This window comes from Hylobates moloch, unplaced genomic scaffold, assembly GCF_009828535.3.
Source record: "Hylobates moloch isolate HMO894 unplaced genomic scaffold, HMol_V3 SCAFFOLD_3, whole genome shotgun sequence".
NCBI classification, from domain to species: domain Eukaryota; kingdom Metazoa; phylum Chordata; class Mammalia; order Primates; family Hylobatidae; genus Hylobates; species Hylobates moloch.
In genome coordinates, this window is record NW_026652278.1 from 164,275,912 (window position 1) to 164,301,975 (window position 26,064).

General features: G+C 36.2%; 1 protein-coding gene across 4 annotated transcripts in view; it reads right to left on the reverse strand.

Moving 5' to 3' along the window:
* Positions 1-26,064, reverse strand: part of GPM6A (glycoprotein M6A) — a 371,158-nt gene that overhangs the window by 176,810 nt on the left and 168,284 nt on the right. Inside the window, exon 1 of one of the 4 annotated variants that reach the window (XM_058436900.1) lies at positions 10,577-10,696. The exons of the other annotated variants lie outside the window; for them this stretch is intronic. Within the exon in view, the coding sequence (XP_058292883.1) occupies positions 10,577-10,613 (37 nt within the window). The 5' untranslated portion in view covers positions 10,614-10,696. Of the gene's footprint in view, positions 1-10,576; positions 10,697-26,064 lie in introns of those variants that run through there. 4 annotated transcript variants of the gene reach the window in all.

A 26,064-nucleotide genomic window follows, 5' to 3' on the forward strand; every position in this document is an offset into this window, starting at 1 on the left:
AATGAAATGACCAGTGGATATCATACATGTTTTAAAAATTGAGCATGTCAGATAAATAAATACACTATGTTTTTTAATACTTTAAAGACTATGGAATGCCTGGGGGGACACAAGCCTGGGTAATACAGTTGCCTGAAAAGACCTCATCATCATTAGGTTATAGTGGTGTTGCTTTTGCATCACTGCAGAATTTAAAAGAAAATAGAGTAACCGAGTTAAGGCCAAATATTGCAATGATTATATAACTCTAAGTATGACACAAAGTTTCCTTCCAATTTAGCAGAAACAATGGGCAAAAATATTTTTGATATTTATGTAAAATAGTCGTCGCTCTTGATACACAGATGATATGAAAGAACCACATGTGTCATAAATCAGTAGCTCCTTTTAGACCTTTGGTAAGTGTACTACACTCCACATAAGTATAATAAGCAGATCCCAATCATTTGGGAGGAGGCTCAAAGTTGCTAAACGGTGTTGTAGAGATCAATCATGGAAATACATGCTTGCCGTCTCTTTGTGAATTAAATTTTCATGTAGTGTTGCAGAAAAATTTACTATGTAAAAGTAACACGTAAATAAATAAGCTTGTCTTTCTTCAAGATTATACATTCCAGCCTGGCTATATAACTGGCCTATAAAACATGAAGTTATTTCAGTTGTTTAACAAGTATTCATTCTCGGTTCCACCAAATAATTATATCACAAGTTCATCTCAAAACACAAATTAGCGATTAATATATCAAAAAAATTAGTACACCAAAATTGTAGGGAGAATATGATGAGCATTGAAAGGTTAGATGGAAATACTCTTCAAATACCATTGACCAGAGCTCAAATGCCCTGTTTTCAGATACTGTCTTGATCCCATCTAAAATATAAGCCAATTGTGTGAGACTATATACCGATTAAAATACAAAAACTAAAATAAAGCATAAAAGGCGGCAAAAGAAAATTCATGACTCATTGTATGTTATTTTTTAAATTCATTACCTTGAAAATTACTAAACATATCCTAGAAAAGGTCTTATCTTATTAAACTGTCCTCAATGATTTCAAACTGTTATTACTTGCGTAATTTTGTTTTCTTCGAGCAATACTTACGAATGAACACAGCCTAGTGTCAGCAAATTTGTAAACTACTTTGTTAAATTTTAACAGCATATTATAAAATACTGTAAGACATAATTTTCCAAGTTTCAGTAACCATTTGCTGAACCTGACAGTTTAATGTATTTGACTTCATTGCCAGAATCATAATGCTAAAAATATGTGTGGGCTCTTTAATAATAAAAAAAGAAAATCTATTCATTTTCAAGAAAGCTGCCACCAAACTACTAAATATACTTCAGGTCAAAGAACAAAAGAATTATTTTTAATCCAAATCTAATGGCATAAAATGGAGTCCTTGCTGCATTCCCCCAAGCCAGGTTTAGCTGCTCTGTTAGATCTGTCTCTATTTAGGGGAAAAATTGTGTTTTATTCTTTCTTTAGTCTGTACAGTTGACCTCTTCTTCTTCCTCTTTATCCTCTTCTTTTTCTTCCCCTCCCCCTCTTCCTTCTCTTTCTCCTGCTGCTCTCCTTTCACCACCACCATCATCATCATCATCATCATCATCATCATCATCATCATCATCAGCTATGAATGGTTTGTATTCAGAGCACTTTGCAGGTTGGGTTCATGAACAAATGATAAAATCTTTACCCTTCAGGAATTTGTAATTTGAGAAGGGAGCTACAGCATAACATATACATAAAAAAAAAACAGCAAGATATGCCATATAGTAAGTGACGAACATTTAAGAAATAACTGTTACAACAATTCGAAAAAGTTATTAGTCCTTTAATTCTGACTCTTTGACTCAAGGAAAATTGCTTGGTCACCTTTTTAAATGGGCACAGTGTGTTGCGATGAGAGGGAAGGAAACATGGAGAACGAATCTGCATTTACTCAACTCCTACTACGTTCCAGGAATTGTAATAGGCACTTTTACCTAGTCATTATTACATCTAACTCACATTAAACAGACCTAAACCCAAAGATAATGGTAGAGAAAATTAATTCTCAGAATGTAGATTTTCAAAAAAATACAGTTGAATATTATAGAGAAAATGAAGGTGGAGAAAAGGAGCCAGGGCTTTAACACCAGTCATCTGACTGGGAAACCAAAAGCCAATTGGCCATTCATTATGATGGTCAACTGAAAAACTGCTGGCATTTATACATGTTTGAAATTCATAGAGACAATCTGAGTGCGTGGTTTCTGAATTCTAGATCTTATGACTTAATTACAACTTTCTACTGTGAATGGTTGAGCAGAGATTTAAAATGCTTTAAGTTCAATTATTCTGACTAGTATTCAAAGCATTCTTTCCACTGTAAAAGGGTTTTTTTTTTAACTTGATGAAAAACTAAAATAAAGTCTCTGAGACAATAAACCACTAAATGAATCTGGCTTTGGTAATACATGGATACTATTTAAGACAGAGACTCTCAAAGCCTATGGTTGGTTTTAAATCGACAAACCACATTCAGTGTCATATCTAAGAGTTCCATTGCTCAAACAATGCTCGACCCTTATGTTAATAATGAATTCTATTATTGAATATTGAAATACTGAAAGGTGTTTGAAGAAAAATAAATATAATTCCTTACTGCCACTCAAATGTACAGTCTGTGCTTCCAAAAATTTGAATTTAAATGCCCTTATTATGGGAAAAATAAATTTTTAACTAGAAAAATGGAGAAATCATTTGGCTCATTCTCCCTTCTGCCCACCTCATAATCTTTTTTGGAAGTGAAATGGAAGACTATCTCATTTTGTTACATGACAATTCTTTTTTTCTCTGGATGTTCGTGTGAGGTTTTCTCTTAGTTTCCTGTAGAGTTTGAACCCGATGGCCATTGACCAAATAGTGTGACCATAAAGTCAAAGAACATTTGATATTTATTAAAAAACGGTAATCAATATTTAGTAACTAGTGTTAAGATATATTGACATTAGACACTGCATATGAAATGCTTAGAACAGTGCCTGGATTATTAAATATTAGCTATTATTATTAATATTTTCCTTGAAAAATAAATCATGCTAGTAAAAGTACTTAATTATGTTTCTGATGTTCAATAACTAAACTGAACAGAAAAACTGATACGGTATAGACTGTTAAAAATGAAAGTGGGTCGGGCAAGGTGGCTCACACCTGTAATACCAGCATTTTGGGAGGCCGAGGCGGGCGGATCACGAGGTCAGGGGATCGAGACCATCCTGGCTAACACAGTGAAACGCTGTCTCTACTAAAAATACAAACAATTAGCTGGGCGTGGTGGCGGGCGTCCCAGCTACTCGGAGGCTGAGGCAGGAGAATGGCATGAACCCGGGAGGCGGAGCTTGCAGTGAGCCGAGATTGCGCCACTGCACTCCAGCCTGGGCGACTCCGTCTCAACAAAACAAAACAAAACAAAACAAAACAAAACAAAACAAAAATAAAAGTAGATATCCACCAACACAAGAAACGTGTAGAAGAATCTCAAAAAAAAAATGCTGTCAAGTTTTGGGAGGAAGGAAATTTGGCCATGTACTAGTTCTTTATTTGAATTATTTACTAAACTTTGTTGCATAAAACAACAATCAGGGAATAAATACAGGTGTAAAGTTTTTCTCCTATATTTTATTTTTGTTAAGAAAGAATAGGTAATTCACCATTCAAATAACCTTTCTAATGGGGAATACCAATTGCAACCATAAAAATGTAGAAAATAGTTTCCCAGACATTGAAAGTTCTATTATAAATCAATGAAGAATGCTAATTAGCAAAATACTTTAATTGCCTCACTTTTACTTGATAACCAAGAAAAAGCATGACCACCCCCTAATAGGAGGCAATATGAACAATCTCTTTTATGTTTCTAGTATCATTCTCAGGGATAGAGTCCATCTAATTCCTCTCTTTGATGGAGGTAAGTATACAAAACACATCATTTCCCATATGATAAAAATTTAAGTCCAAAAACATTAAACAATTTAAACAATGTGAGAAAGTGTCTTTCTTTCTTTGGGAAATGAATCTGGATATAGACAGCAGTTAATGTTCTAACATGTTGACCTCTCGTAATACACATCATTTAAAAGCCAACAGTCATTCTTCCTTTTTTCCTCTGACCTCAGATTTCCTCATATTATAACTTAATTCCCTAGTAAACTCTATAAACAGACTCCAATAAGGAACTGACTCTCGTCTTTGACCAAAGTTGGAATTCCCACTCACAATTTGAAAAAAAAAATCAGCTATCTTCTGTTTTTCTTTCTTTGTATTGTTCACAGTACAAAGAAGTAAGTTACTGTTGGATTAAGAATATCCAAGACAATGGTCACAACTTGAAAGCACGTGGAAAAACATGAATTATTTTTATAATATCAGCTAATCCACAGCTGTGCCACTTGTTAGTATGGATGCTATCCAAAAGGATTTTTGAAAGTAAGCCAGGCAGTCTGCCTTCGATGTATGAAAAAGAAAACTGTCAAACATTTTGAATGGTGGGGAGGGGTTTTTGCTTGGGGGAAAATGGAGTTCGCAATGGACAAACTAGAAGTTATCTCTTGTATCCTATGAATCCCTTATGAGCCATTGTCTTCTGATGAATTAAGGAATAATTAATTTCTAAAAACCATTTCTTAGAAGTCATCACTCCAAGGACACTATCAATATCTATCTATCTATCATGCTGTACTTTTCATTTAGTCTCTTTAAATATTTAAACTTTAATTCAAGGAATTAATGAAGCAACTATATCAAGCACTTTCATTTGAAAAGGTGAATTCACTCATTTTAATGACATTGTGAAAAATCTATTCATATCCTTCATCCGAACAAGATGTTAGAAATGTGTTATTGATATTTTGGATCTCTGAGATAAACAGTACCACAGACACTAAAAGAAACCATAATTAGCAACTGATCCAAGGAAAATATAAAATGACAAAATCCTAAAATGTTCTATCTAAACCACAGCAGACATAATAACCACAACAATGCAGAAGTTCTACGAATATCTATTGAACTTTATTAAAAATATAACTAATTTTCCCTACTGACAGATGTTGTAGAACTACATTTGAAAATACCAAGGGGTAAAAGTAATTTCTTATACCCAGGAGGACACTTCAGGTTAAGCACAATGCTAGTAAAAGCATAGCTGTCAAATCTTAGGACAGATTTTTCCTATATGCTTTATAAAATCTGATACTCTATGTTTCTTCTAGCCTTGTTATCCAAATATAGAAATGGCAGCTGAAGAGATGATTTGTGACAGTATTTGCTGAGATGAAGTCTGTCCACTAGATGGATAAAACCAGTTCCCTTTTCATAGGTCTGTAAGTAGCCAACAGCTAAGAAGCAAATTATTAATTCTTACACTTAAATGACTGCTTAAAGATTTTTGATGTTGTTTTTGTTATTTTCTTAGCCACTAGTCTACAGACTTCAATGACATATTAAGGACTATAAATCTATTAATAAACCAGACACATTCTGTCTCTTTAATTTCTTTGCAATAGTTCTCCAAATATTATACTACCAATACTTACTGGTAGGCAATGATTTAGGGACGAATTTATTTAAATTGTAAAAAATCAAAGATCAGTGAGGGAAAAAAATCAAAATCATCAAGAATATACCAAAGAGTGGTGTCAAAGTTGAGATTTAATACATTAAATATACAGTTGATTCAGCTTCGACTCACCAGGTTAAACTCAGGGAAAATTTCTTAGCACTAAGCCTCTTTATGTAAGACTCCTAAAAGGATCTGAAGATTTGTTTTATTTAGAGGTCTTTTGATTGCAAAGAATAGAGATTCACCCAGAGTAGATGAAAGATGGGGCAGCATAGTTATTATGAAAATTTGCTGTGGGATAAAGAGATCCTCAGAGCATACTGAGAGTCATCTTTTCCCAGTTCTCAAGAAAGAAGGCCAATTGAACCAATTCATCTTTTTGGATTCAATTCACAACTTACAAGTCGTAGATTGCTAGTGCACTTACAGATTGGCTGCCCTTGAAAAAGTTTTCATATCTGGCAAAGAAAAAGAAGCCAGAGTTGGTGGTAAGGAACACAATCATAAATTATAGATCATAGCTGATGAGTGCGATGGAAGCATGTTGGGGAGGCAGTCCTTCGAAGGAGTGTGGCTGCCAGGCAGGCAGCTGTGGACATCTAGTGTAGAGGGTGAGGTTGAAAGTTCAGAACCTGGACTCATTCTGATTGTATCGAGCCCAGCTCTACTATTTACTACTATGTGACTTTGGTCTAGTCAATTAACCTATTAGATATTTATTTTCCTCAATATTAGTACCACTTAAGGTTATTGTGAAGAGCCAATGAGTTCATTTAGGTAAAGTCCTTAGGCCAGTGTCTGGCACTGAAGTCACCGGGCAATATAGGTTGGCCAATATTTCCTAGTCTCCTAAAGCCAAAGCTGCCTCTTTCTTTCGTTGATTATAGTGGTGTCTCTTCTTCAGGGATGATGTCTGCTTAAGGAAAGGTTAGGTTCTAGAGTCATCTTTCAAGATAAAAATAATCTTACACACACAAAAAATGTCTGAAGAGACTTTTAGTCAGCCTATAAGCTGTACTGTATATTAAATATACTGTATATTAAGTACAATATACAGTATATCCTTTTGTGCATAGATTCCTTTATAGTAATATGTGTGTATAAATGTATGAAGTATATGATGAAGGGGTCTCTTGTCAACAATTGTACAGTATTTTAAATAATGAGATAGATCAACATTAACATTGATATGAAAAACAAAGAAAATTAACCTGTACCCTCTCCTTTCATTTATGTATTCTTGTTGGTTTTAATAAGTTAAAGATATGCTGAAATGACAAATAGGTTAGTGCTACTGAGCTAAGGATGAACAATGACCATTGAACTTTGGCTGTATATTGCTGTTTGAAATGATGGAACTGGTCATTTGATCACATTCAGCTCAATCATCTACATCTGCTAGTGACCCAGTCCCTGAGAGTCACCAAGAATTGATTCCACTGAGGCGATGGTAGGCGGGGCTTTGGTGTTGGAAAAGTCAGTGGTTGACATTGACAGCACAGAGTCATATAAGCTGCTGGTTTATTACACTAGAAAAATATGGTGAGTGACACTGTGGCTGTTATCTTTTGTGCTGATCAAAACTTTCTGGTATATTCCATGTAATTTTGAGACCTGTTTCATAAAATGTTCATGTTCAGAAATTAAAGCCATCAGGGTTTTGGCTGTTTGAACAGTTCAGCCAATTTATGAAGACTCCAACCTGCTGGCTCTTTCTGTCCATTGCTGTTTTCTTTTTTATCTCTATACAGTTTTGTTACTCCCTTTACTTATTGATTCATCAGCCTTCCTCTGTGAACCCCTCCTAATTCAGCAAGGCCTTCATTAGGGCTGTCCATGAAGAGATGGTCACCCACTTGTCTGGCGACCCGAATGTGTATTCACCAATTCACTCCTAATTAGAAACCCAAAAATCATTTACATATTTTCTCATAAGATTTGGCAAAATGTTCTAGAAACAGTTGCATGGCTACAAGTCATAAATGCATACCTGTTAAATCTTCATAAAAATATCTTTATTCACTTTGCTCAACCCCTCTGCAGTAATTGGGGTCCTTGTTGCCATGATTTTGTGACAATGGCTCTTGATTTTGGTGACAGATGATTCTAGGTTTATTATGGCCATAGTAAAGACCAAATTCAAAACATTCTTTTCTTTTTTCCTTTTTTTTTCTATACTAGAATACCATTGTTTTGGCTGAACACAAGATGAAGTAAATGGCTTTCATTTAGAGGCCATGTTTTACCAAAAAAATATATGTTTCTTAAAATACTAGACTCCCCTCAGCAGAATGAGATACTCACCTTTGGGGAGGGTGGCAGAAATTGATGGAGCAACAGATTAATGATCCCCATCTCAGTTTCACATCAAGCATGGGCTCATTGAACAGAATGGCTGGTGGGTGAAGTCACCCATACTTTTAATATTATCCTCTCTCTGGCTGAACACATATACTTAAATTAGGATGAAAGTTAGGACTATTCTCAATTGTCTTTTAAAGCTAGAGAGGGGAGTGGGCTCTCACTATGAAGAAAAATATATTTCTTATGGATGATCTTTTTAAGTGCTTAAGCATCAAGTATATATATTTTCAAACATATGAAATTGCAATTAATTCACGAAACCACTCAATTTTACATTCTAGTTGTATTTGCAAGGTAATATGAGTAAACACTGATGTGAATTTTAAGTCTTGGTGACATGTAACAGGAAAGACAAGGTCTAAATTTTAAGAAAAGACTGAAAACCACTTACTTCTTGCAAATGGAAGAAAACTCTGTGTTATCTGAATTACTGTTTAAGAAAATCCTATGCAGTTTAGGAAAAACAGGTTAAGAACTAACACAAAATGCTGCTTTGCTTTAGATAGATCATTAAGTCTCTCCACCTAAACTCTTGAAAAATCTCTAACGATTTTGTCTGCTTGTCAAATTGTTCCTTCAGTAATTTCACAGTTACAACCCACGCACATATCGACAAGAGCATTTCCATTCAAATGTAACTTTCTAACAACAAACTTATATAGAAAAGGTGTCATAGGCGTAGTTGAGAAGAACAGAAGATCAAGAGTGAAGAAAATTAAATCCTCTTTTCTTAATTAAGAAAAAAACTAAATCATAAATATTGTATTCATATACATTTACAAACTGATAGACCACCAAACATTTTTTCTGATTTAAAATTGCTTTCCACCACTGTTGCTGGTGCATATATTAATGACGAAAAACCCACTGTGACAGAAATCTTCCCCTCACGGCATGGCCACCTCCACCCCCATAAAAGAAAGCTTTTCAGTGTTACCTGGGAAAAAAACATCACAACTAATTACATCATTTTTCTTGGTTCCTGCATCTACCAAGGATTGCTCAGACACATTCAACCTGTTACCACAATCCATGATTTAACTCAAGGTTTTGTTTAGTGTAATGAATATCATTCCTCTATTTAAAATGTTTTTTATCTTTCCTTCAGCAAATTGATCGGCCAATAAGTATCATTATTAGGTATTACAAAAAAGATGTTGTCATAAGGTATTTTATTCTAAATTAAAATAGTCCACTGAGATGCCTTGTTAGAACAGAAATTACCATTAAAATGTCCCATTTACAATCACTGATGAACACTTAGGCTATTCATGCATATAATAAAGGGAGCTGAGGTTTTTTAAATTTAAAAATAGATCACATGCTATTAACGTAGATTTTTGTGTTTGTATTACAGATTATCATTAATAAGGGTACTAAGGACTAAAACTGGGAAATGAACTTATCTATTATCTCTTGCTTATATAAAACCTTTATATATTTAATATCAATGGTCCTTTATTACGTGTGTGTGTGTGTATGCACCATATATGCCTCAAAGTGTGTGTGTGTACATTAAGAGAAGAAACCCAGCATAGCTAAATGGCTAAAAATGTGGTAACTATACTGTGCTTCCACCCTATATATTTTATCACATAAAATACAGTTTTTTAAAATAAGTGCCTTTATACACATTTGAAATTAACTTTGATAGCTGAATGTTTTTCAACACTACTCTTGAATATTACCTTTATGTAGTATTACCTGTGTTACTGTTTCAGTACTAAGAAAATGAGACCATTTTCTCTGACATTACATAAGCCCGACAGCAGACGAGAGAAAAGCTGCCTATCTGGGGTGAAAGCTAGCTCCCTCTGAAGCTACCATTTGACACATTAAAACAATTCTCGAGTTGATTGAATCATTCCAAATTACCAATATTTGACCATTTCAACCTGCAAAAATGGCAATTTCGCTTTAACTCATACAGCCGGATATACCTAGACAAGCTTTAAAAACACATCGAAAAATTTCCTTTAACATTATTACTCAGAAGTTGATTGCAGTCAACTATATAGAAAGGAAAATCTTAACGCTTCCATACACCCTGAAAATTTATGAACTTTTGCTCCATCTACTTAAACCTATACTGCATTCTCGTTTTTAGTTTTTAGTTTTTAAAGATTGTTTTAAAAAGGTGCACCAATCGAAAGATAATTAATAGTCTTGGTCTTTGTTCTGTCAGATGTCCATGCAAAGGTATGGATAATGGTTCCATCACCAAATTTTTAACTAACTCCAAATATTGTATTTGTGGCTCACACTAGGGATCCCTGACCCAGCTCAGCAAGCGTGAAATCACGAAATAAATGAAGGTTAACAAAGAGTGGTCTAAGGAATAGTTCACTACAATACCGCAATGCTCTTCTCACTAATACTCGACTCTGCATTTCGGTACTTATATCTGAAAGATTTGCAAATAATGACAACGTTCGTGCCAGACATTACTGCAAGTGAGGAACAGACTAAAGGAGAGGAAGGAACAAAATGCCTTCCAAGAGAGAAACATTCATTAGCCTTACTGGCAAGTGTCTAAAGCAAACAAGGAAACTGCAAAATAATTACTTAGTTACAAATAAACGCTTTTTAGCACAGTACCTTTTTGTGTCTGTCCCTCTTCCATATTCTCTTCCATGGCTACCTTTCTTCAGTAGAATCTGGTACACGGAATTAATCAAAAGCTCAATTAGATGTTGGAAAAACTGGTGTGTTTTTTTTTTTTTTTTCCTGGGAAGCTCCAACAGCAGTGGCTTGGGCAAGTCCTCAGAGCTTAGCTCAGGCTCCCTCGTTCCTCTTGTTTGCTTGGAGACGGGCTGTCAAGTGTAATTTCATTCAAATTACTCTTCCGTGAAGATTATCAATTTTTCTTCTCAAAGCTACCCATTGTGTACCACTGTAAGCAGGTATTCAAACAAATAGCCCGAGAATTTTGAGGGGAAATTTGGTCTGAATCCCAGGAGCAGAGACACTATGATTCACAAGTCTTGCTTTGCATTTAAAATGGGGAAAAGAAATTGAGGTTTGTATTTGAAATCTGGGCTTTAAATTGGAAACAGGCTGAGCTGTGAACAGATGGAGGGGTGTCCTCCTAACATGAAGCCGACCACCAACCCATAATTCCCCCCTTCGCTTCCAGAGTGGGAAAGCCCAGATTCCCGTCGGTTCTTTATGCTGCAGCAGTGGCTTCTCACCCAGTCAGATACGTTGCAAAAAACTGTGTTTTCCTTTTCTCTCCTCACTAAGTATTTAGTTAATCTGATTTAAGGTGCCAAGAAAGGATGCAGTTACACCATCTCAGGGTTTATCTGCAAAAGTTTATTACTAAGACAGGACTTGTAATCCCACACCTTTGAGATTTAAAAAGAAATAGAAGCGTGGCTGTCAAAGGAGTGAGTATAAAGCTCTAAGCCTGAGAGATACATGTTTTAAGTAATTATTTTACTTAGTGCCATATGACTCTTAAGTAAAAGGGAGAAAACCACTGGAAGGAAAAACCCTATTGATGTCTTTGTTATTTATTGTTACGATTTTAGCCCACGAAAGCTGCTGATTTCCAATGAGAATCTCTTGAAAGGGAATTTCTTTAAAGGTCAGTGTTAGGGAATGAGAAGAGTGATGTAAGGGAGGAACAAATTTTAGATAAGAAACAAGAGGATAGCAATTTATAATGGGAATCTGCAAGCTGATTTGGAATGCAAATCACAATGCTGCAGTCTGGCAATAAATTAGCATTTGTACTTCAGCCTACTGAGTGACAGGGCACAGTCCAAGAGTCTCAATACTTCACAAAAGGTATAGCAAGAAAATAAACAGTATCTCTTTCAAGGAGCATAAACCTTTCCTAGAGTAGAAAGAAAGGATCCTTGCCTCTGTCTTCATCTCCAAATCAGCCAGCACACACACACAGAGGGAGAGAAACACACACACAAGCACACACACACAGAGACACACACACACACACAAGGACACACACGCAGACATAACTGTAACTCTCTGCCTTTAATGAAAAATAGCTCACATCCTCATTATCCATAGCATCTGTTTCTTGCATTATAGCTTGTATTTCACATGCATTCTTTAAAGCAGGCCAGCAGCATGTTGCACATCACCCTCTAAATATTACAAAAGCAACTATTTAGTGGAAACACAATTACTGCATTCCACTTTATTTCTCATAAATGAATGTTTAGTCCTCTTACTTGTATAATCATTTGTTATTATTTTCTCTTTTCAAATGAATTTTGTCCAAAAATAACTGGAGTTCAAATAACTCAAAACCTATCTCTTCTGAATATATATCAATTTGTATTCAAGGGTTCTTGAGAGAGCTGCTTGCTCAGTGCACAGATTGAGAGAGAGAAATCATAAGGGAAATCAAAAAGCCAAATTGTAGCAGCCTCTCTGCTTCAACTCATCCCTAGGCTGACATAACCTGGCATATAATCAACACAGAACGGAGCAACGCTCCTCATGTAGATTCTTCATTCCTTTTATACCATGGAAATCATTAGTGAAAGCAATTGTTTATTGTAGTGCCAGTGGATACAATAATGCCACCTTAAATTTTTAGAACACTTTACAATCTACAAAACATGATTACATACAGTAACCCATTGTAAGTCAAATGGGAAAAGCATAATTTCCCCCACTTTATGTTGAAAAAAAAAAAAAAACAAAAAAAAACGGATGCTCAGGGACACCTAGAGACTGGGCTAATAAATGACCAAGGAAGTCTTAGAACCCATGTCTGTTGATTTCTTGCCTAATGTTCAGCTAATTTTCCTTCCTGTTCTGTTTCTTTATGAGTATCTTCAGCATCTTCAGAAATCAGCCTCAGTTCATAGCTTTCTTTTTCACCACACATAGAAAGCAAAAGAGAGGGAAATGAGGGGGAAAGGAAATTTTTAAAATATCCATGATTTCTTTTTCTTCTGGAAATTTTGCAGCAGAACACGCTCGTACAACCGTTCACTTTTTGTCTAAAACAGGCTTTTTCATGTGACAATTGTTACCAACATAAGTCAACATCAACTTATACCAATGTTTAAAATATACGAAAAAGTCCTCAGAGCCAGTCCGAATGGACTCTTGTCAAATGAATTAAGAGAGATGCATACACATACATAGCCTCCTCGCAGCAATCACCTGTCAGTAGGCTTTCAGTATTTGTTATTGGGGTAAAATGTACAAGAAAAAATTGCCATTTTGATCATTTTTAAATCTGTAGTTCAGTGGCATTAGGTACATTCACATCATTCTGTGACCATGGCCACCAGCTATCTCCAGGACTTTTTCATCTCCACAAACTGAAACTCTGTGCCCATTAAAAATGCACTCCCCCTTTCCCCTTCCTCCTGTTTGATGGCAGTTGAGTTGTTGATGCTTTTCTCCTTTTTTTTTTTTTTTTTTTTTTTTTGAGACAGAGTCTCACTCTTTTGTCCAGGCCGGAGTGCAGTAGCACGATCTCGGCTCACTGCAACTTCTGTCTCCAGGGTTTGAGCGATTCTCCTGCCTCAGCCTCCTGAGTAGCTGGGATTACAGGCATGCACCACCACACCCAGTTAGTTTTTGTATTTTTAGTGGAGACGGGGTTGGTTTCACCATGTTGGCCAGGCTGGTCTCGAATTCCTGACCTCAGGTGATCCACCCACTTCAGCCTCCCAGAGTGCTGGGATTACAGGCGTGAGCCACCAAGCCCAGCCAAGTTGTTGTTGCTAATGGTGGTTTTAAGATTATTTTTTAAAATTTGGATCTCATTTGAAGTAAAAATATTTTGAACCTCCAGTATCTTAAACTAGTTAGAAAAGAAAATTGCTTGACATTATAGTAGTTTTGCTTTATGAATTATAAAATATACTATATGAAGCTTAATAACTAGCAATGATGTGTCCTCATGGGGACTGAAATGCCTCATCTAATACTCTTTCCATTGTATCATATTGTATTTGCCCCACTCTACTCTTAGTCATTTATTTAAAATACATGGGCTGTATGCAGTGGCTCATGCCTGTAATCCAAACACATTTTGAGGCCAGGAGTTTGAGACCAGCCTAGGCAACATAGACAGACCTCATCGCCACAAATATTTTCTATTTTTTTTTCTTTTTTCTCTTTCTTTCTTTCTTTATTTATTTTTTTTTTGAGATGGAGTTTTGCTCTTGTTGACCAGCCTGAAGTACAATGGCATGATCTCAGCTCACTGCAACCTCTGCCTCCCGGGTTCAATCGATTCTCCTGCCTCAGCCTCCTGAGTATCTGGGATTACAGGCATGTGACACCTTGCCCAGTTAATTTTGTATTTTTAGCAGAGATGGGGTTTCTCCATGTTGGTCAGGCTGGTCTCAAACTCCCAACCTCAGGTGATCCGCCTGCCTCGGCCTCCCAAAGTGCTGGGATTACAGGCATGAGCCACCACACCTGGCCACTACAGATATTTTAAAAAACAAATTATCCAGCCATGGTGGTGCACACCTATAGTCCCAGCTACTAGGGAGGCTGAGGCAGGGGAATCACGGGAGCCTGGGAGGTTGAGGCTGCAGTGAGCTATGATCACATCACTGCGCTGCAGCCTGGGCCACAGGGTAAGACCCTGCCTCTAAAAAATAAAATAAAACAAATATAAGTTAACTAGGTGGTTAAAAATATGATTATATTTTTATCAAGTCAGATTTCCCTTTCAAATACTGTCTAAGAAATGTTTATAATGTATATTACTTTCTTCCTGTGTGAGCTCACCCAATCCAAAACCATTATAATTCTCTTTCATTTTTCTTAATTAATCTTAATTTGGAGCTGCCTTTAACACTTCATCTTATCTTTATGGATAAACACATTATTATATACACTGAGTAAATATTGACATATTCCTCTATTGTGTAATACAGTCATCTTTGTGATACAATGTTGATAATATAGACAAGTAAGTAGAGTTAACAGATTAAAGAAGTTGTGGTTCCAAATACCGCATTAACTATAAAAAGTGAGGGGGAAAAATGTTCGTAGTCCCTGGGTCAGAGAACAGAGAGGAGATGTGGAAAAGAAGATCATGAAAACCTAGCCCGGTGCATAGGACTAACAGGCAAGAACACGATTTAGAAACTGCCTTTTATTCTACCTCAAATGTTTCAGACACAGAATTAACTATCTCTAGAATGAAATCTCTTAGTTGGGATCTTCATATATTTTGACAGAGAAAAAGGACCCTTTTGTCTGCTACTTTAAGCTCCAGGTCAGAAACTAACTTCCATAACATTTTCTTTTCTTTTTTTTATTTTTATTTTTGAGACGGAGTCTCGCTCTGTTGCCCAGGCTGGAGTGCAGTGGCGCGATCTCCACTCACTGCAAGCTCCGCCTCCCGGGTTCACGCCATTCTCCAGCCTCAGCCTCCCGAATAGCTGGGACTACAGGCGCCCGCCACCATGCCTGACTAATTTTTTTTGTATTTGTAATAGAGATGGGGTTTCACCGTGTTAGCCAGGATGGTCTCGATCTCCTGACTTCGTGATCCGCCCGCCTCAGCCTCCCAAAGTGCTGGGATTACAGGCGTGAGCCACTACGCCCGGCCAACATTTTCTTAAAGAAAGTCAAAACCACCACAAACACTGCAATGTTTTCATTCCGTTATAAAATGACCATAACATTCTTCGGAGTTATATAGTCATAGAAAGCAGTCAATTCACAGAATGATCATGGTGTTCACAGTAGTATCATTACCCCATTTCCTTTTATTCTGAATTGTAAAAGTGTTTATGAAGCATTTTTACAGGAAATTGATGTAGGCAAAAGGGATACTAAGGAGACAAATTTCTAATTTGGCTTATAGCCTAGTAGCATAAGACAGACCAAAAATCACAGTGCTGAATGTCAAGTGCTACCGAATGAAAACAAAAACGCATTAGATGCCACATGAGCCTACCTCAAGGATATCTAACCTATATGTAGTTTTGATAGTTGGAAAAGTTTTCCTGGTTTCCTAGAAGGTACAGTTTGATCTGACCTGATCAAAGCAGGTGACCTTTCACCCAAAGGAGATGAAATTCGATGGGAAAAAAGGGGGAGGCAGATTGTTGGGGAGAAAGATAAGATTTTCTGAACAGTTGAAAGAGAATACATGAAGGCCTATGGAGGGGGAGACATACTCTGCTGAGAACACGTAATAGACTAACATCTGGCTGCATGGGCAGAAACTCTCTTTTACTATTTATCAGACCTTGTATCCCCAAGGTATTCAGTAGTCCCGTGCTGGAATATCCAAGTCTGAGTCTTGCTCCTTAGTTTTTTTAGCGTACTGAAGAAGAAGACGCTCCTAAGACCTAGCTTGTACTCTATAAGATTGGAACCTAAAGGTAGACGATGGCAAACCCGTTAATATTTACCCCCAAGAAATTACCTTTCGGGTATCTTAGGCTCCTTCTTACAAGACCTTTCCTCCCCAATCTATTAATATTGTATTTTGACATAATTACCAGGGCTCTTGTCATGAGTATGTCATAGGCCTGTTTACAACTGGTGAATGCTTTTCCAGTGTTCTTAGGATAGAACTGGCTGGAAAGATTGAACATGACCTGGCAGGAGCTCGCCTCTTCGGCATAATGTCCCCCTGCTGTTCATTTATTCTTCTCCTTCCAATTTCTTAAAATCGTCCATTTGTGAACGTTGTTTCTTCTTCCTAAAACACTTTTCCTTCTACCCTCAGATAGCTAGATCTACTCAGATCTCAGCTGGAAAGTGTTATCTTCAGGTAAAACTTTTCCGAGAAAATAGGCCTCTTTTAGTATTCATATCACATGCCATTACAGAGCTATTCCTCAAAGTCTGCAATATACATATAGATATAGTCTGCAATATAGATATATAGAGAGAGTCAGTTCTATATGTATGTATCTTCCCCCCTGGCCTGCAGCCTATAAGCTCCACGAGATAATGGCCTCTATCTTTCCCCCTCTCACAAGACAAGCACATAGTAAGCTTTCAACAGATACTTGTTGAATGCATGCATGCATGCATGAATGCATAAAAGAATAATGATGTACAAATAAATGAATGAACAAACTCAGTGGCTTACACATACCTTATGTTTATCTGCTTCCACAAAATATTTTAGAGGGTGAACATAATTTACAATAACTTGGGGAGATACATATCATGTTCATATGTAACAAATGTCACTCCCCAGCAGTTGAAGGCAAAATGATAATGAGATATTTCAAAGAGCAACCAGCAAAACAAAAAGGGAGCTGGGAAATATTGTGTTTCGTCTTTCCTCTAGGAAGGGAAAGCTGTATCATCATAAATGCTGATTACAGTAAGGAGAGACAGAAAAATTCAAGGGTCACAGTCTTTGGGCCAAACTTACCCTTTTATAGAAAGATCAGTTCTAAGTACTTATGCATTCCTATAACCATAAAGGTGATCCAAATTTTAAAACTTCTAAATAGTTTTGTTTTCTCCAAAATGCCAGAAAGCAAGAGTAATCCAAATCTCTTTTTGGTAATTATGTTTCCCATAAAACATGGCAGAAAGCATGAGGGGTTAAAAACTATGCAATGGGTAAGCAGCAGTGGCCTCTGTTTACTCAAAATCCAAACACTGCTACTAATTGAGAAAGAGATCACAAAAATTGGCCCAAGCTGATTCTCTGTGGTCACAAAAATTCTACTTTAAATTGAGCTCACCAAAGAATAAACTTCATAGCTCACTCCGTCACTCAAGTTGCATTTATTCAATGACTACTAGGTATCTGAAGCTGAGCCAGGTGAACATGACAGATGTAGTTTCCTGCTCTAACAGAGCTAATAGCAAAGATGGAAGAGAGAGACAAACAATTGGAATGAAGTATGATAGGTGCAATTGTATTAATATTAATGACAATTATACTCAGCACTTCACATGTGTGAGGCATTGTTCTAAGTCTCTAAAAAGTGTATATCCAAGCATTGTTCTAAGTTTCTAAAAAGTGTATATCCCATTTAACCTTCACCACAACAGCCCTGTCAGGTAATTACTATTGTCCCCATTTTGATAGAGGAGGAAATCGAAACAAAAAGATTAAATTCTTTGTAGCAAGTAACGGGGTGGTGAAGACGGGATTTAAACATAGGCATTCTGACCCCAAAGCCCATTCTTTGAACCACCTGGATATCTGTCTACACTTATGTAAGTAGTAGACCCAAAGGCATTTAATGTAGGAAAAGGCCCTGATTGTAAAGTCTTATTACAACATGAATATTTGTGTTCATCCAAAAACAAAAACGTTTAACTGCTTCCCATATGCCCAACATGTTGCCAGATGCTGTGAGAGACACACAAAAAAGTTGAAGAAATTATTCTCATACTCAAAGAACTTACGATTGAAGTTAAAAATATTAATACTCACTTTAAACAGCAATAAATCAACACAAGTGTGATTTCAGAGTAAAACTGCTATAGGGAGTTGAAGTAGAGAAAGTTCTTTAAGATTTCTAATATGCTTGATAGCTTTCGTCAACAAATGCAATTATCATCCAAGCAGTTTAGCAGAAATACGGAGACCTTGACTCAGTGGACGTATCTCTGATCTTCAGACTCTGTTCAACGCCACAATTTAGCCACTAAGATTTTATGCACAGTTATTATTCATTCCTATTTTCTTTTTTTAAGTTAACTCTTCAGACCAAAATAATAAACACTTGTACTACCACCCAACATAGAAAATAAAGTATAAGGCCGATCACACGTGTTCTCTAACTGCATTCCTTTCCTTATATCTTCTTCAGCCCTACCTCCTGTTAATAATCACTCAGGACTGGAGTGTTTTTATTCCTGTATGTTGTCCTTATAATTTAATATGTGTGTGTGTGCGTGTGTGTGTCTGTGTGTATACAGATATATATACACACCATAGTTAGTATTGTTTTGTAGGTTTTCTTTTTTCTTTTTTCTTTTTTTTTTTTTTGAGATGGAGTCTTGCCCTGTTGCCCAGGCTGGAGTGCAGTGGTGCAATCTCTGCTCACTGCAACCTCCCCTTCCTGGGTTCAAGTGATTCTCCTGCCTCAGCCTCCCAAGTAGCTGGGATTACAGGCATGAGCCATCACGCCCAGCTAATTTTTATATTTTTAGTAGAGACAGGGTTTCACCATGTTGGCCAGCTGGTCTCAAACTTCTGACCTCAAGTGATCCACCTACCTCAGCCTCTCAAAGTGCTGGGGTTACAGGCATAAGCCACCACACCCGGCCTGTTTTGTAGGTTTTGATTAGATATCAAGAATATCTTCGTATATGTCTCTTTTCACAATTTCTTCCTCAATCTTTTAATGATATATGCGAATCCGTTGATAAACATTTAATATTGTTTCTAATTTGTAAACAGCTGTAAAAAATTACAATGAATAGTTTTATATACGTTTAGTGCATACATTTAAAATTTTCACTGGAAGTCTGAGGTGTGCGTATGTGTGGAATCATTGGGTAGGAGAGTATGTGTGTCTTCAATAATACATGTGTTAAAAAGCCCTTCAAAGTGCTTGTGCCAATTTAAATTTCCCTAAGAACTATCTGAGAATCCTACTGTTCTACCTCTTCTGTACTTAATAATTCTTAAATGTTACCAAAGATATATTTTTTAATTTACATGAGTATTAATTATATATCTTAATATGACTTCCTTAAGTATCTCATAAAGTTGAGAATATTTTCATGCAATTAGCCAATGATTTTCCTCTTTTGAGAAATGTATATTCATGCCCTTCACTCATTTTCCCACAGTATGGTTCGCTTTTTGGTATTATTCTATAGATATTATCTGTAAGTTCTGAATGCTAATTCCATAGCAATTAAATGTCTAACATATATATTTTTACAGTGCCTTAGTTAATCTTGATTTTTGGTCATGTATATACATTTTAGAATCAGCTTTCAAATATAATGAGGGGGAGGTGAACTTATATTTATTGAACTTAAATTAACTTCATAGATTAATGAGACATAATTAACATTTTTACAAAATTGAATCTCTTTCCATGAACATGAGATCTCTTTCCATATGTCAAGAACTTCTTTTCATATATTTTAAGAATGTTTTAAAATGTTCTCCCTAGGAGGTTTGCATATTTTTTTTGTTTTTATTCCTAAGTATTTTGATTTCTTTTAGAGGTATTTTATACTAAATCTCTCAAGTCTTTTTTTTTTTTTTTTTTTTTGAGACGGAGTCTCGCTCTGTCGCCCAGGCTGGTGTGCAGTGGCGCAATCTCGGCTCACTGCAAGCTCCGCCTCCCAGGTTCACGCCATTCTCCTGCCTCAGCCTCTCCGAGTAGCTGGGACTACAGGCGCCCGCCACCACGCCCAGCTAATTTTTTGTATTTTTAGTAGAGACGGGGTTTAACCGTGGTCTCGATCTCCTGACCTCGTGATCCGCCCGCCTCGGCCTCCCAAAGTGCTGGGATTACAGGCATGAGCCACCGCGCTCGGCCTCAAGCCTTTTTTTGACTGAAGTAAAGGAACACATTATTGGATTTTAAAAATTAGTCATATAAGAAGCAAATTTGCTAAACTCTTCTATAGTTCTAATAATGTATAGGTCTTGAAATTTCTATGTAGAAATTCACATATTTGAATTAAAACAAATATGAGTCTATCTGTCCAGTCTATATATTTTAGTTTATTTCCTCTGTTTTACTGTGCATTCTAGGGTCCCCAACGCAGTGTTGAATTAAGCAGTGATTTGAAAAGAAATGATTCTATGGTTTCACTATTATATGTTATTTGTAGTAGGTTTGGGTAGACATTTTTTATCTGTTTAAATAAGATCCCTTCTAGTCCATATTTCTGAGGTTCATTTATTATAAAGCATTGAATCAGAAAAAATGTTTTATTCTCCATCAAGTAAGATGATTATACAAATTGCATCCATTAATATATTAAAGTAAGAATTGCATTTGTAGATTTTCTGATGTTAAACTCTGTTTGCATTCCCAAACAGAGAATTGGTCATGATATGTAATTGCTTTAATTTCAATTTAATATTTTGAAAAATTCTTTTAATTGGAAATCTTATCCTTTTCTATCTATTTTTCTCTAAACATACATAGTGCTTTTTTAAAAAGCTGTCCACTTTAGGAGAATCGTTTATTAAAAATTTTGGTACATCCCAAAATGGGACTGCTGTATAGCAGTTAATGATTATATAAGTTGTCTATATTAACAATGAAAAGCTGTTCATAATAAAGTGATAGAAGTATATAACAACAGTATAAATAGTATCCTTTTGTAGTTTAAAATGTTCATAAACATATGCATTGAAACAAACCTATACAGATCTATTGGAAAATGTTAAGAGTGCTTATTTCTAGAAAGTGGTATTTGAGATAATTTATTTAATTGTTTTCATGCTTTTTTTTGGTTTTTTGTTTTTTTTTTTAATTGTACTTTAAGTTCTGGGATACATGTGCAGAACTGCAGGTTTGTTACATAGGTATACATGTGCCATGGTGATATGCTGCACCTATCAACTCATCATCTAGGCTTTAAGCCCTGCATGCATTAGGTATTTGTCCTAGCGTTCTCCCTCCCCTTGCCCCCAGCATCTGGCAGGCCCTGGTGTGTGATGTTCCCCTCCCTGTGTCCATGTGTTCTCATCTCTTTACATGCTTTTTGATACTTTTTATATAGTTACAATATTATTTTAATTATCAGAAAACTTACTAATTTTACAAAACTGACAATAATAAGTTGGTTACCACTAACTGCAGCTAAAATGTTATAGACATTGGGCTAGCAATTTTTATAATTTTTTTTTCTGACATTCATAACATCTCTGCAAGACAGCTTTCTTTCATGTGAGAAAATCGAGGCTTTCAAAGGTTAAGCAACTTTCTCAAGGCTACACAGCTGGTGAATGAGGAACTGAGATTTGAATTTTGGTTTCCCTAATACTAAACTTCTATCACTCAAAAGATAAGTGATTCAGTACTTGATTAACACAGTTGTTAGCCAACACGTTAGCTTTTCTTCAGTTTTGAGTAAAGGCTTAGTGCTATATTAACGACAATGAACATAGGTTATAACTTATCTGAAAAGTGGATGATTTTTTTTTGCTCCATTCACTTGAACCAATATTTAACAATTAAGAAATGTCAGTTAAGCCTAACCTTACATATCATATTGGATATTGCAAATGACAATCTTGCAAAAATAAATAGATAAGTGCAAGAGAGAAAGAAAAAGACAGACAAGGGGGAGGGGTGTAAATACAACTTTATGCAAAACTAGTGGCTTGTCGTAAGTCCTGAATTTTGAAACAGTGATTTTAAATTGTTGCTTTGAATCTCACTGCAGATGCAGATGGTAGGAGATATCCTCTGAAAAAGCTGATTACACTATATGGTGCATAGAGAACTGATGAGGAAAAACAAGACTCAAGTTTCCTCAGCTTTATCATAAGCGTTTTGGTATTTTTGCTTATACGTTAGATTGCAAGTCCTCTGTGGATGAAAAAAATACATTAAAGTGTACTCTTATACATTTCCAGAGATCACTTCAGGTAACCTAAAAATTCTTATCTCAAAAAAGAAAACTCAGACTGACAACTTATCTCATTCTTCAAAGTGCCTTGCCCAACACATCTGAACTAATGACTAAAAAGGCAGGGAGCCTGGGCTTCTCCCAATGGGCAATCAAGGTGAAAGGCCCTTCCTTTCTTACTTCTGAGAGAAAGGTATGATTTTACACATTGTTCCTTTTATTGCGAGTTAGGTATCTGAAATCTTTAGCGTTTGTCAGTTCTGAGCAAGAGGCCTTAGACTGTGATCTATTCTCCATTAAGGAGAAAACAAATAGGCCCACATGCTGGGTGTTCCAGAAACATCCAGAAAACATTTTCTCAAGGATGTTTTATTGGTCCTGACATATGGTCTCTTTGGATAGATATTTGGCCAGACCATGGCTCCAGGAAGACTGATACACTCAAGTAATTTACATCCTAGAAGTTCCTCTGCTGCAATGTGCACACTGTTATTTTCGAATGAACCCGCAAACACCACTTGACTTCACTCTGCTTGTGCGGTAGAGTTTTCAGCGATGTGCTCAAGTAAGCAGTAAGCAACCCACTGCCATTGTCCTGGACAAAATGCAAAGCTGTTTTTAGCATTTACTATTGCAAATATTAAGGTAGATATGATTTATTTCCTTCTCTGACTTCCTGAATTTCAATATCATTTGTCTGTAGCTCATATTTGCCAGGTATCATACATTTTTTATTTTTAATATTTCAATTTGTCTGATATCCATTTCCCCTGCCTGTCATTGTGGTCAGAAACCACGAGCTGCACTTGTTTCTCCCTCACCATTCATAAACTGAGACTGAGGTTAGACCTACCGTGAGGTGCGCAGCTTTCCAAGGACTAGGTTCAGCTCTTCTTATTCAGTAATATTTAACAAATCTTTGTGTGGTATCCACTGTATGCTAGGCATATATTTTTTGCTTATTATTTACAACCCTGAGAGTAAGTGGTACTTCTGTCTTACAGGGTGTAAGTCTGAAATTTAGACAAGCAAATGATTTTCACAAGTTCTACAACTATGAGGAAGCAAAATTTGAATATAAAAATCTCTCAAAATTTTGCTGTTTCCAATACATTAAGTGACTCAGTAAACAAAGAGTAAACAGATGTTGACTAATCAATTCCTGCAAAAGTGATGTAAATATATCTTCAAAAGGTGTCTTTATTTAAGTCTTAACACTTGTAGCTGAATGGGTAGGATGCCAGTATACATTTCTAGATACTTTTTGAGGCATCTCTTCTTGTATATCTCTTGTAGCCCATAAAGAATCTTTAATATAAATTGAATTGTAAATTTAAAATCAATTTAAAATTTAAAAACCATTATCCTTAAAAAACAGAATGAATGTTAAAGTCACACAAGCCAAGGTTTTGCAGATAATTGTACTAGCTTACCTTGGGGTGCAGTAATCTTAACAGCAAAAGTATATTTCATGGGAGTGGTATCAAACAGAACCTATAATAATTGATTTAAGAGGAAATGCAATATGCCCAAAGAAATCCTGCCCAAGGCTAGTCTTTCAGTCATTAATTCATTGATTATATATTGAGTGCTTACCATTGCCCAGATGTAAATCTAATTTATAGGGCAAGTCCATGAACACATATACTGGGTCCTTGCTCCCATGGTCTTTAGATTTCATAAGAGGAAGGTAAGAGGCCAAATAAACAACTACATTAAGGAGCTAATGTCAGGTTCTTACATGGGCAATGATGAAAATATATCAGAATGAGGCAGTGAAGAGTGTTTTAGGGGCTCTGTTAGCTTGTGTTGTCAACCTAAAGATGATGTCAATCTTTAACATCATCCATAGCTAAAATAATAAAAATATGTCAAAAATCTCTACTATGAAATGGTCATTAATAGAATTTTATTGTTCATTAGAAAGGAAAGAAGACAACGAGAGAGATGCTTGAGCAATCAGCAGTGGTCATGAATGTGCTTTTTGTCCAGACGGAATCTTTTGTAATTATTTTTATGTGGTACAACACAACATTTTCAAATTGAACGTTTTCAAGTCAAGTTGAAAAGATTCGCAAACTTTTAGTAAAAAAAAAAATGTCTTGGCTGGGTGCGGTGGCTCACAACTGTAATCCCAGAATTTTGGGAGGCCAAGGAGGGCAGATTGCTTGAGCCCAGGAGTTCAAGACCAGCCTGGACAACATAGCAAAACCCCATCTCAAAAAATTAGAGGGCATGGTGGAGTGAGCTTCTGGTTCCAGCTGCTTGGGGTACTGAGGCAGGAGGATGAGTTGAGGTCAAGGCTGTAGTGAGCCATGTTCATGTCAATGCATTCCAGCCTGGGTGTCAAAGGGAGACACTGTCTCAAAACAAACAAACAAACAAAAAAACCATCTCTTATCATTCAATCTCAAAAACCATTGGCCACTGATCTGTACCATAAGGCTTAGAAGACCTTAACATATTACCTAATGCAGAAATTAATCTCTCTTTCTCTCTCTCTCCCAACCCCCGTCAGTTGCGCGTGTGCGCGCGCGCGCGCGTGTGTGTGTGTGTGTGTGTGTGTGTGTGTGTGTGTATCGTGTATTAGGGACAAGATTGAGACACAGGTCTGTGTGACTCCAAAGCTATCACACTTTCTATTATAAAACACTGCTTTTTAAACGTAATACTATTATGTGGTCATTGCACATTTCTGAGTTGTTAATATAGTAATTTCAACATTATGTTGACTTTTGATTTCATTCACTAAAGGAGGTAAATATTGCTATACATAAAATGAAAGATGGAATAGAAAACTGGGGTAGTAGAAGAGGGTGGTAATAACCAGCCTTCTCTGAATGGTTCACAAAGAAGTGAATACAGAAACATGCAATTTGTGCAGTGAAATTTAAAACACCTTTTGTAAGTCAACAAAAACAAGTTTCTCATGGCTCAAAAAAGAGAGCTTCCTGAGTTTTTTATTAATAAACTCATGTTACAACCAGCATGTCCATGTATACCATGTCAGGCAGCAAAAGAAAATAGAGAGATCACTAGCCTTTTAGGAAAAAAAAAAGAGTTCTAATGTTGATTTATTTCTTTATTAACAAGTAATCAGTTTACTCCGCTGTGTGTGAAGATGTACCACTAACTCATTACACGACTTTAGGCGAAGATGCTTTTTATCTACTTCCTCAAATACAGAATGAATTTAACACTTGCCTCACTGACTTCCCGAGGTGAAGTCACTGCACTAAATGTTTTACGTACACGATCTCATTTTATCCCTCCAAGATGCCCATGAAGTAAGTATCATTAATTAAAGCCATTTTACAGGCGAGGAAAATGGGGCTTCAGAAAAGTAGATTGTCTAATGACAGAAGATGAAAAAGTTCTTTGAATAATATAAAATGCTATACAAAAATGATGTAATTATAGCCATTTTAAATAGGAAAAAGTGAAGCATGCATGCTGTAGAAAAAATGTCAGCTATACTTAGTAGCTCAGTAAGACCACCCGATATAACTCAAGTAATAATAAAAAACGTTTAGTTAGAGCTTATATATGCCAACCACAGGTCTTAGCATTTATGTCCTCACTTTAATTCA